This window comes from Petaurus breviceps, unplaced genomic scaffold (assembly GCF_028583685.1).
Source record: "Petaurus breviceps papuanus isolate PSGF00001 unplaced genomic scaffold, PetGlider_PUasm1.0 90451, whole genome shotgun sequence".
Taxonomy (NCBI): domain Eukaryota; kingdom Metazoa; phylum Chordata; class Mammalia; order Diprotodontia; family Petauridae; genus Petaurus; species Petaurus breviceps.
The window spans coordinates 2,465,216-2,477,760 of NW_027187258.1; the positions used below are offsets into that span (position 1 = coordinate 2,465,216).

Genomic DNA, 12,545 nt, shown 5'->3' on the forward strand with positions numbered 1-12,545 from the left:
CTCTCTCTCTCTCTCTCTCTCTCTCTCTCTCTCTCTCTCTCTCTCTCCCTCTCTGACAGTGCTTCTGTCTATACCTGTGTGGATGGCACTGTGGGTGTGGGCGTGTCTATCTTTTCTGTGACATTTTGTCTGCTTCCGTGACACTTTTGGAGGTGTGTGTGTGTGTGTGTGTGTGTGTTTGCACCAGTCTCTAGATCTGGAGGTCTCTCTGTAACATTGCCTGGAAATGGGGGTCAGTTTCTCTAGGTGGCTGTGTGCCTTTAAGGGGTTGCATTTCTCATTTGATAGTGTGAGTGAGGCGGTGAGTCAGCTGAGGCTGAAGGAGGAGGGAGGGAGAGTAACTGGAGAAAGGGAAGTCAGGAGCAAAGACCTCTCCCCCACCCCAACATCCCATCCGTCCTCCTGCCCCAGAACTGTTAGAACGTCTATTGGGTAGCACATTGGATCCATGGAGTCTTGGAGAAGAAAAGTACTTTCTAACAACAAATTCAAGCTTGGTAGGAGGAACCCATTCAGCTCCCCATGCTCAAGGAGGAGGGAAAAACTCCCATCTCCCCTGGACTTCTTGTCCGCCCTCATTACCTAAGCCTGTGACCATAGTGACTGTCCCCTCCCTCCCCCTCCTTCCTGACAAAGATTCGAGCAGCTCAATAGATCCATATTCAGCTCCCATCCCCCATCATCCTCTTGCTGTCCAGGCTCACTCTGCCACCGGCTCTCTCTCTCTCTCTCTCTCTCTCTCTCTCTCTCAGTGTATATAGTTGAATTTAGCCCAGAAGCTCAGCTCAGCCCCTTTCTCCAACTCTGTGATTCCTCTTTCCCTCTACTCTCACCAAAGACCAACTTGGGGGGATCTGGGGGAGGGAGATTTTTAATACATAGAGCTGGAGGAGACCAGGTAGACTGCCCCAAACACTTTCTTCTGAGAGAAGCCGGACAGAAGGAACCGGCTTTGGGGGCTGCTGGAGCATGCTGGGGAGGGGGAAGATCTCAGCCAATATCCTTTTGAGCCATTGAGGAGCCTGACCTGCCCATTTATGTCCGACCCAGGCCTCCCAGGTTACCAGTGGCCATGCCTTCTGAGCATGTCTGTCCCCATCCCTCCCCAGAGCCCTGTTCTTGTCCTTCAGCCACAAGAAAGCGGTAGGAGTCAGAATGGCAAGTGGTCAAGGCTCCCATCTGGATGCATCTTAGCTCCCCCAGGAAGACCCTACTGAAATCAGGAGGTAGGGCTGGCTGGGAGATGAGAAGGACAGAGACCTGGCCCAGGGGCCCTCTAGGCCCCCACCTTGATCGGCCAGCGCCCTTGAGCCTCGCAATCGCCCAGCACAGCTGCCAAGGGCTCGGGGATCCTGCTGTTCCCTACAGGCTTGTCTTCACATCTAGGAACTCCAAGCACAGGAGGAGAAACCCTAAGACAGAGAAAGCAAGTCCCGAGATGGCTCCTGGAGCATCGGCAAGGGCCCTGGCCTCCTTGGAGCCCAAAGAGCCGGCTGCAGATCCCAGCTCTGGCCCTTTCTAGTGGAGTGACCCTGACTGAATCACTGAACCTCGAAGCGCCTCTATTTATCTGAGGGATGGGTGGGGATGCACAGGCGGGGAGAGTGACCTAACGCCTAGAGACCTCACACGGCGGCGGGGGGAGGGGAGCGTTGCCTGCTTGGGGTAGGGGACAGTGGGGGCGGCAGCTGCGGCGGCGGCGGGCTGACAACCTCACTCTGCTGCTGCTGCTGCTGCTGCTGCTGCTGCTACGGCAGCCCGCCGTTCATGGGAGGCCGGCATGTCAGCTCCCAGGGGCCCCGCCCCTCATCCCCCTGCCCCTACCTTACAGTCTCCCATGCAGGACCGGACGGAATACTCCTCAGCTTGCAAGTATTTCTGCAGCAAGCATTCAAACTCGTCGTATTTTTCCTGAGCGTGTTCGTCCAGCCGCTGGTACAACTGGACACAGCTTAAACACGCCTCCCAGGCCCCGGGTCCGGCGGCCAGCAGGTCCGCCAGCAGGGCGTCCAGGCTGCAGTCCAGGCTGTCCTGGTGGGCCATGCCCAGCAGCAGGTCCGCCACGGAGTAGGAGTCACAAAAGGCCAGGGTGTAGTTCCGAAAGTGGCCTTGCAACAAGTTCCTTTGGGAGGCGGGGGGCCTGCCCCAGGTGGGCGAAGGCGAGATGAGGGGCCTCAGGGGCGCAGCGCCCACGAGTCTCTGCAGAGCCTGGGGCTCCAGACAGGCTGCTTCGGGCCCAGACGGGCCCCTGCCGCCGCTGTTGCCCCAGCGGCCCCTACTGCGGCCGCCGCTGCTGGCCCCGTCGATGCTGCCGGGCCGGCCGCCGCCGCCGCCGCCGCTGCTGCTGGCCCCGTCGAGGCTGCTGCTCCGGCCGCCGCCGTTGCTGCCCCCGTCGAAGCTGCTGCCGCAGCCCGGCCCGGGGGCTGCGGCGGTCTGGGTCAGATTGCTCAGGAGAGAGCCGCAGCTGCCCCCCGGGGGCGGCGGAGGCGGTGGCGGCGGCAGCAGCAGCAGCATGACCTCGGGCTGGGGCTGGGGCTCTGGGCCGGCGGCCCCCCAGGGCAGCCTCACTGACCCGCTCCTTTCCTTGGCCCGCAGGCGGCCGCCGGAGCACAGCCACAGACGGTCAGAGAGCAGCACCGTAAAAAAGAGTAGCGAAGCCAGTGACAGGCGCCATCGCTGCGCCCGCTCTGAGTCAGCCCACGGCTTGTCGCCGCTCGTGGCCCCCCGAGGGGGCCGGGAAGCCCAGCAGCAGCAGCTGCAGCTACAGCAGCAGCAGCAGCAGCTGGAACAACTGTAGCAACAGCAGCAGGAGCAGCGGCAACAGCAGCAGAGAGTGAGCGCAGCGGCATCTCTCCGGGGCCACGTCCACGCGCCCCTGATCATATTTCAGGGGGTTTGGGGAAGCTACAGGCGAGAGGACGGGCGGGAAGACTGACCCGACGGATGGGACCCGCGGGTAGACCGACGGGCAGGCGGGAGGCGCTTCGCTGCGCCTGGCTCGGCTAGGCGGCCCTCCACGCTCCTCCTACTGTAGCCGTCCGGGCGGGCTCTACCTGGGCGGCTGCATGCCCGGGAGACACCAGGCCGGACAGGGCCAGGCCCCTTTTGAACCCGAGTCGTGGGGTGGGTCGCCTGGGCCCCCAAGCCCGGTCCCCGCACCCCTCGCGCCCCGCTAGGCGCTGTCCCCGGCCCGGGCGGGGACCCACGGGGAGTACCCCGGCGACAGCCGCCGCCGCAGCCCGGAGCTCCTCATGCTTGTCCGTCCGGCCCCGGCCCTGGCCCCGGCCCCAGCCCCGGCTCCCACTCTGGCCCCGGTTCCGGTTCCTCTCGGGCTCCCCGCTCGGGCCCCGACTCCCGTCCGGCCCAGCCCGGCTTAGCACTCCGAGGGCCCGGCCGCGGGCATCGCCAGCTACCTGGCTCAATCTGGCCGTGCCCCTGTCCGAGCCCGGCCCCGGCCCCGGTCGCCCCCCGCGCTCCCGGGCTGCCTGCGCCTCCCGATCAGTTTTCCGGCTCTGGCGGCTGCTCTCCGGCTCCGGCGGCTGCTCCCCGGCTCTGGCGGCTGCTCCCCGGCTCTGGATGCTTCTCTCCGGCTCCCCTCCTTACTCCCTCCGGGCCGAGCGCGCGGTTTCAGGGCGCCTGTCCCCACTGCTTGCGGTGCGCGCCGCTCTGGCTCCGGCTCTGGCCGCTGCCGCCGAGCGGGACGGCCCCGTGGCGCGCGCTGGCCATCCCCGCTCAGTCTGTCGCCATCTTCCGCTGTGCGGAGAACACCTTGAGAACCCCGGGGAGGGGGGAGGGAAGGGAGGCGGGGAGAGAGAGGGGCAGCAAATCGAGAGAGGGGGGAGGGGGCCCCGAATGCGCCTGCGCCGGTCTCTTTCCACCTCCCCCCCTTCTCCCCTCCCCCTCCCCCAGTCCCATCCCCACCCCCTCTCCGCTGCAGCCTGTACTCCTTGGTGGCGGGGATGCTTCCAGCCCTCCCTTAGCTGCATTCACTTCTGCGCCTCGGTGCATCCTCCCGCCTCCCACACCCTTCCCCCGCTGCCCTAGGAGCAACCCCCCCATCCACACTCAGGCTCTCCCAGGTCCAAATCCGCGCCCCTGCCCCTTTCCCCAACCCGGGCTTCCTCCTCAGTCTTTTGGAGGGGGTGGCGGGACATCCCCAGCATTTTGATCTTTCCTCCCGAGGCCCGGACCTTAGGGGACTTTGGACTACGTGCTACGCCCCACCTGCCCTGTGGGCCCTGTCAGCGCCGCGGCCGCCACGGTCGCCACCACAAACACCACGGCAGCCTCCCTCAGTGCCCAGCCCAGCTAGGGCGGGAGTGTGGTGCTGAAGGACAGCTCCCAGCGGGGCTTCTGACCAGGGCGGGACTTCCGAAAACTCGGGAGGGGGCAGCCCGTGCTGGGGGAGGCTGGTTCTGTCCTTGGCTTGCCCGGTTCTGCTCTGCCACGCCCAGTTTTCTAGCTACCCCCGAAGGACTTTGGGGTGGGAGCTATCCGAAAGAGAGACAGCCGACTTGTAGGAGGTGGCTCCCGAAGTTCCTCTGAGTGCCCCCTCGCCTCCTGTCCTCTCCCCCCACCCCCACCCCAGCCGCTCCAGGAAAGCTTCTGTTACTGTAGAGACTGGGGGCAGAGTATGGGGAATCCATATAACCACCCCCACACCAAAGCGTCGATGACCAGAACGACTCCCCAGAGGTTCTCCAGACCCAAGTTCTAACAAGTCGCATCTACTTTTCCCTGTTCTCCTTTCCCTGATGCTTCCACATTCTAATTATAAGCATTAACACACTTCTATTAAGTGTCTACTACACAAACACTATCGTGCGAGATGGTAAGAATTCAAAGAGGAAAAAGAATCCTTGTTCTCAAGAGCCGCCGTTCCAACTGGGGAAACAGGAAGCATCCACGCACACACATACATACATGCATAATACATGGATACATGCATGCATGCATGCATGAAGCACGAGTGCTGGGCCATCCTGACTAGGGGAGGCCCAGAGAATAGCATTCTAGGTCAGTATGTGGAGAAAGATCTGAGCTCTGGAGGGAAACCTCCATGGAGAAGATGTCTTTGAACTTGTCCTTTACTAATGGTACTAATAACTGATATTTCGAAGTGCCAAGTACTTCCGATCCAGTCTCATGGGGTTTTTACACCAGCCCTAAGAGATCTGTAGGGAAGAAGTTTTGATCATCCACATGGTGGAGATGAGGAAAGTGAGGTGTCTTATCCCAAGTCGCATAGCCACTACGTCAGTCAGTCAATAAACGTTTATTAATGGCCTAACACGTACCCGAAACTGGGCTAAATGCTGAGAATACAAATAGAAGGACAATCCCTGCCCTCAAGGAATTTCTAATCTAACGGAGGAAGACAATTCAGAAAAGGAAACTGAAAATGGGGGGGGGGGGGGAGAAGGAGGGAGAGAAGGAAGGAACTGGGCAGGATCGGGGGCAGCCAGGTGGGAAAAGAAGAGAGAGATGGCCAGGTCGACCTCCTCAAGTGGAGGGTCTCAAGGGAGCTTTGGCCATTTTCCACCCTCCAAATAATAGGAAGGGTGGAGCCCTAGAGGCAGAAGGTACCGAGGAAGTGTGTTCCAAGGCTGAAGTGATTCTCCAGAATGAAGAGGCTCTTGGGTTACTTACTGTATTTGCCATTGGGGAGAAGGACAGATTTGCTGGAACACATTAATCAGGCAGGGGAGCAGGGAGAAAGCAAACCATTCGGCTGGACCCTCAGCCTCCAAATCCTCAGAACCAGTGGGGAAGCTGAGTTGCTCTGTTCCAAACCCCGGAAACCCATAATACAGATTTTTCTCCTATTTGTAAGTGGAAAGATCTAGAAACTGGAGAAAAACTGAGTGTGAGAAGAGACACCCACCTTCCTGGGGGGGGGGGGTTCCTACCCAGGTCCAGGTGATATACTGTCTATATTTTTGATTATGTCCACGCTGTGGCTGGGAAGTGGTCCAGGGGTAAGCATTGACCCAACTAGATTCCAAGAACTTTGGCTGGGCTGAGGAGTACAAACTGTAGATGAAAAGAGGCTTCTGCCTTGTCTAGTAGGAAGACACAAGGCACACATAGATAGCCAGCAAGCCAAACAGTGCATAGGAGATGTCTAAGTGAGCTAGAAGCCAAGGGCCATGTGAGTTTCCAAGGATGACAAGTCTGAAGGAGGGGTAGGGGAAGTTTTTCTGGAATAGGTGACATTGGGATTGTCTTTTAAATGACTGACTGAAGTTATTCAGTCACTGGGCAGGAGTAGGGGTGAGGGGTGAGGTGAAGAGTCTCTCAGGCACAGGGAACCATAGGGATAAAGGCATGGAGGTAGAAAAGTGAAAGGTATGTATCTGTAACATAAGTCACAAGGAAGTTCGACAATCACTCCCTACCCCACTAGTTCCATAACTCCTCAAGCCAGGTGGGGGGTTGGGGGGAGAAGGATGGGTGGGAGATGGGACCTGCTACTGTGCAATGATGAAAAGTCTTCCAATTGTCTGTGAAGCCTGATGAAACTGATCATCAGGTGGGTGACCTAGCACTCAGGAGGTGCTGAGCCTGAAGTGAGTCTTCCTACTGAAGGTGCAAGCAGTCCTCTCAGTCTCTTTTCCTTCTTGGCATGAACTGCCTTGTAGGGGAAAGGATGACCTACCTCACAGCTAGCTGCTGTGGCCAGGCACTCATGGTGTCTTTCCTTCTATATCTTTGCTGACCTTAACCAAATGGGTATTTGGAGATAGGAGTGCCAAGGTGACAGTGGGAGCCTGAGAGATCCATCAGAAGGTCCACTGCCCTGGAGGCAGTAGCAGTACCCATCAGAGCAGCAGCAATCAACAACAGAGGAGTGGAAAGGAGGGAACAGGATGGTAGCAAGTGAAAGGATTGTGACCCCTTGTGTCAGAAAGAAGTACTCCAAAGGTCCTTTGAGCCCAGCAAAGAGCTACATCTATGGGGCATTTGTGAAGCTTTCACAAAGGAAGGAAAGGGCCCCTGCAGCCAGGAATCAGGGTAACTCTTGGCCATGTGAATTAGCTACATGACAGCTTCACTATCACTGGATTTTTTTTGGAGGGGGAAGGCAGGACAATTGGGGTTAAGTGATTTGTCCAAGGCCACAAAGCTAGTAAGTGTGTCAAGTGTCTGAGACTGAATTTGAACTCAGGTCCTCCTGACTCCTGGGCCAGTGCTCTATTCACTGCACCACCTACCTGCTCCACTATCACTGGATTTGAAGTTTGAACCAACTCTCCCCAGGAACATTGTATATGAAAGGGGAGAGGGCACCCTTGATTTAGGCAGGGGACTGAACCAACATTCTTGCTATATACACCCTTGCTATACACACTTTGATAAAAGAAAATGGAAGTCCAATGATTGCTTAATAATGGGTAGGGGGCTGCTGGGGGTTAAGGAGTCAGTTTAAGAAGCTCCAGCTCCTTAAGGTTACTTCCCTGGGGATGAGGGGAGAAAAGCTGTAGCCCCTCTGAGGACTCTGCTGAATGTGAATGCCCATTTAGGGGAGTAAATCTGGAATGGGGTATTCAATTTCCACTTAGAGCCTGTACCACCTCGAGAAGTAGGAAGTTCCACAAATGTCTTAATCATTCTGCAAAGTAAGCAGATCTTTGATTTATCCTAAATTTACCTCTCTGAAGCTGTAGGGGGTGGGTTGGGAAAATGTCAGGGTCCTCTGTTTTTAATAAGCGGTGAAGTATGTCTCCATCCCTTTCCAATTAGGTTTCAACAATAGTCCCTGTGGCTCTCTGCCTTCCTAGGTCTGCTCCTGCCCTTCTCCATCCCCTAGATCTTAGCTGCCCATTTCTGGACTGGTTGATTTGAGGCACAGAGACAAGCACTGTAATCCCCAGGTATTTACACAAGGGAAGAAGGAAAGCCTGGAGGCAGGGAGGCCAGAAAGAAGTCTGAGAATGATCCAGCTGGGGTGGTGGTGGTGGTGGTGAGGTCTAGGACTGGGTCAGTGGGAAAAGAGAAGACAGACAGCAAAGATGTTGCAGAAGCATAATTGTTAGGAATTGTGAAGTGTAGGGGGAAACTTCCAAGATTTTTCTAAAACTAAACTTTCTAAACTGAAAAGTCTGATCATGTCACCCCCCCCCTCCCCTTTGTCAATGAGTTCCAATGGTTCCCCATCACCTCAGGATCAAATATAAGGTCCTCTGTTAGGAACTGAAAGCCCTTCATAACCTGGCCCCTTCCTACCTTTCCAGTCTTCTCAGGCCTTGCTTTCTTCCCTGTACCATTCAATCCAGCTATATTACCCTACAAGCTGTTCCAGAATGGGACATGCCACCTTTGGTTTCCATGCCTTGGCACTGGCGAGCTCCCATGATTGGACTGTTCTGCCCCCTCACTTGGGCCTCTTTCAAGACTCAATTCAAATCCCACCTTCTAAAGGTTTTCCCCCAGTTAATTCCCATTGCTAATGCCTTCTACCTTCAGATTGTCTATATCCTCAGATCACTGTCTATACTTTCACATTGTCTACACCCTCTGATAACCATCTGCTTGCTCTTCCAGGAGTACATGTTGTGTCCTCCATTAGAATGGAAACTTCTTGAAGTCAGGGAAAACTTTTTGGCCTTTGTATCCTTAGCACTTAGCTCAGTGCCTGGCACATAGTAAATGTTTAATAAATCCTTTTGACTGATTTGTGAGGTGAATGTGGAGGGAGGGGAGGGAGGGAGAGACAGAGACTTAGAGAAAGAGAGACTCAGACTTTGCCCAGAGCAGCCGTCTGACAGGCCCTTTCTCGCCACAATGGGAGCATGGTAGTGTGACTTGATTACTGAGCAAGAGGTAGAAAGCGGGGAGGGCGCAGAGGGAGACGTCTGCTCTGGCCATCTGAGGTTGGATAGATATGATGGGCTTGTTGTGTCCACCCTGCCTCATCTCCTTCTCAAGTCACTTTGGCCCAAGGTGACAGTTAGTTATAGAGCAGAGTAGATTAAGGGGGGGTGGCAGCAAGCACCCCGGCGTCCCCAGGGTCGCTGCCAGCACAGGTTCTTGGATCTGCTTTGTTAAAGGAAAGCAACTCACAATGGGTTAACAAGCTTACTTTAATCAGTCAAACATGTATCGTTTACCTTGTTCAGGGGAAAAAGGTCAGCACCCCGAACTTCAGAGTATACAGACAGAATTATCAAGACAGAAACAGATCAAGGAGACAGTTTCCAAACTGTCCAACCATTACATCCATACGCAATCAACATCTGGGTTTTTCAAAGCCGGGGGGCTCTCAACAACAGCTTCCCAGAGTGTCATCTGATCAAATCACAGAACACTTCTCAAAGTGAGCCCCCAAAACAAAGCCTCACATCAGGGCTTATATAGCCTTCTCCTGGCTCAGAGAATGTAACAACCTTATTGACTCACTGGCCAATCAAGAAGTATCTACTGAAAAACAAGCCTCCCACCCCAGGCTCCAGGTGCACTTTAACCTAGGGGCAGGGAAGATCTTAAAAATTTACATTCCCATTATAGGGGGGCATTTTTCTGCAATGCCAGTCCAGAGGGATAAAAGGCTCGGTGGCTGAACAGGGTCTAGGTCCCCAAGCCTAGTTTCTCTCCTGAGTTCCAGGCCCAAGTCACCAACAGCCTACTGGCCATTTCAAAGTGATTGGAACGTAGATATCTCCAACCCAATATGTCCAAAACTGAACTCAGTATCATTCACCTCAAACTCTGTCCTCTTGGCCAGTTTCTTTTTAATTACTGTCCTTTTTTCCACCATCCTGCAGTGCTGCCACCATGGTGGCACATGAATGTCCTGGCAGAAAAGTGAGGAAAACGCCAGATTCTCATTAGTAATGGTGTGGTTCTTAACTGTGATGATGAAGCATGGTTACATTGGTGAATTTGAGATCATTGATGGTCACAGAACAGGAAAAATTGTTGTGAAGCTCATGGACAGATCAAACAAGTGTGGTGTGATCAGCCCCAGACGTGGTGCTCAACTGAAAGATCTGGAAAAGTGGTGGAATAATCTGCTACCATCCCATCATTTGGGGTTTATTGTACTTACAACCTCAGCTGCCATCATGGCCCATGAGGAAGCAAGACTAAAACACCTGGGAGGAAAAATCCTGGAATTCTTTTTCTGAGGATGTAAAACATACACACAAACAAATTGCTCCAATGGAAAAAAATTCTTGTCAAGGCTCCCACCACATTCTCAGCTAGCCAGCCTCATACCCATGAGCTGCCATGGCTTACCCTGTCCATCCAAGCAGCTGCTGGATTCTGCCCATCTCCTGTCTCCCCTCTGATGGGCCCCAGTGGCTCCAAGTATCCATGTGTCCTCAAGGGAGAATTTCTGCCCTATGCAACTGCAGTGGCTCCCTATTACCTCCTGAGTCAAAGACAGACTCTCTTCATAGGCATTCAGAGCCCAGCCTTTGAGGGTTCCAGGATCCAACAAACTGAACTTTTTGGAATTCCTTCTATGTGATATTCCAGCTCCTTTCTCTGGGCCTTTGTACTGGCTGCTCCTGAGATACTCCCTTTCTTCAATTCTTCCTCTTGGAAGCTCTGCTTCCTTTTAGGACTTGGCTCAAGCAGCACCTTCTAGAGGGCTCTTATCCAGCCTCCTCCTTCAAGGTTATCTTGTATGTGCCTATATGCCTTTTGGATGTTTCCTCTGTTATAATTTGTAACCTCCTTGAGAGCAGAGCCCCTTGGGCTGTTATCATTATATTCTCAGTACTTACCATACTGCCTGCATATAGCAGGGGCTTAATAAATGCATGCTGACTTGGTTGAGTGAAGAATAGCCTGACCCAAAGAATCCAATCATGTTGTTTTGAGCTCAAAGGGAAATCCAGATGCATCTAGTCCAGCCCCATCTTTTCACTGACAAAGAAGCTTAGTCTTCAAGTGAGAAGGGAAGGTGCCCACAGCTACCCAGGTTGAAACTGGGAAGTGGAGTCCAAACTTCTGGGTTCCGTATTTAGGCCTCATTCTCCAGTCCCCTGCCTCTGAGGACATTTCAAAGGGGGCAACAGTACAGTCTTTCTGAGAGAGACCAGCGGCAGCTTCAGCTGCCGTTTCCAACCTTGCTTATTTTTTAGCCTTCAAGTTTTCTGATTGTCTCAAGTGGGGTGGTATTGGAACTGGTGCTGCAGAGTCTGTTAAAATTTCAGGGTGAGCATGGACACCTCAAAAATCAGCAAACTCCGAATCAGGAATGATTTTGTTGATTGTCTATGCTTAAGAAAGTGATGGAGAAAACGTTAAGAATGCAAATTAAACCTAAAAGTCTATCCTGTGTATATTTTTCTCTAGAGAGTTGCTTGTTAAACAGTTACCAGGACACTCCTGTTTGAAAAGTGATAATTTAAAATATTGAGGCAAATCCGACAAAGAAACAAAGTAGATTTGAGCAACCATTGATTCAATGTCTAGAATGAGTCTCAGCACCTGTTTAAGTCAACAAGCTTTCATTATTATGTGCCAGGCACCGTTCTAAGCACTGGGGATACAAAGAAAGATGGTCCTGCCCTCAAGAAGCTTTCAATCTAATTGGGCAGACAACATGCAAACAACTATGTACAAACTATATTTAGATAGAAATAGATAAATTGATATAGACATCTCTATATAGATATGGATATATAGTTATCTAAATTTATGTGTGTATCTATATGACAAACTGGAGATTCTCAAAAAAGGAAGGTACTGACATTAAGGAGGACTGAGAAAGGCTTCTTGCAGAAGGTGGAATTTTAAGGAAGTCAAGGAAACCAGAAGGTAAAGATGAGGGGGATGGCAGCTCCAAGCAGGAGGGACAGCCAGCAAAAATGCTTGAAGTCAGGAAATAGAGCAGGGGTGGGGAATCTGAGGCCTCAAGGCCACATGTGCCTCTCTTGGTCCTCAAGTGCAGCCCTTTGACTAAAACAAAACTTCACAGAACAAAGTCCCTTAATAAGAGGATTTGTTCTGTAAAATTTTTGACTCAGGCAAAAGGCCACACTGAGGACCTAAAAGACCACATGTGGCCCCTAGTCTACAGGTTCCCCACCCCTGAATAGAATATCATATGTGAGGACCAAAAAAGAGCCAGTATCACTGGATCATAAAGTACATGGGGCTGAGAAAGGTGTAAGAACATTGAAAAGGCGGGAGGTCAGGTTATTTAGGACTTTAAAATACAAACAGAGCAGTTTCTGTTCAATCCTAGAAGCACATAATAAGGAGCCACTGTAGTTCATTGCACATGGGAGTGATGTGATTAGATCTGCACTTTAGCAAGATGAATTTGACAGCTGAGTAGAAGTTGAACTGGAATGGGGAGAGACTTGAGGCAAAGAAATAAACCAGAAGGTTGCCATGGTACTCGAAATGTGAGGTTTGTGGCAGTGTAAGAGAGGAGAAAGAGGGTCTAAAGAAAAGCTGGATTTGACAGTACTTGACAAGAGATTGGATATAGGGTAAGAGAGAGGGGGTAAGAGAGACAGGGAGAGAGAGGGAGGGGTAAGAGAGACAGGGAGAGAGAGAGAGACAGAGAGAGAGAGAGAGAGAGA

General features: G+C 53.1%; 1 protein-coding gene across 1 annotated transcript in view; it reads right to left on the reverse strand.

Annotated features, from left to right (window-relative positions):
• NALF2 (NALCN channel auxiliary factor 2) overlaps positions 1-2,926 on the reverse strand; it is a 34,994-nt gene extending 32,068 nt beyond the window's left edge. Inside the window, exon 1 of the mRNA XM_069062465.1 lies at positions 1,825-2,926. Coding sequence (XP_068918566.1) covers positions 1,825-2,883 — 1,059 coding nt within the window. The 5' untranslated portion in view covers positions 2,884-2,926. The remainder of the gene's footprint in view (positions 1-1,824) is intronic.
• Between the last annotated feature and the right edge of the window lie 9,619 nt (positions 2,927-12,545).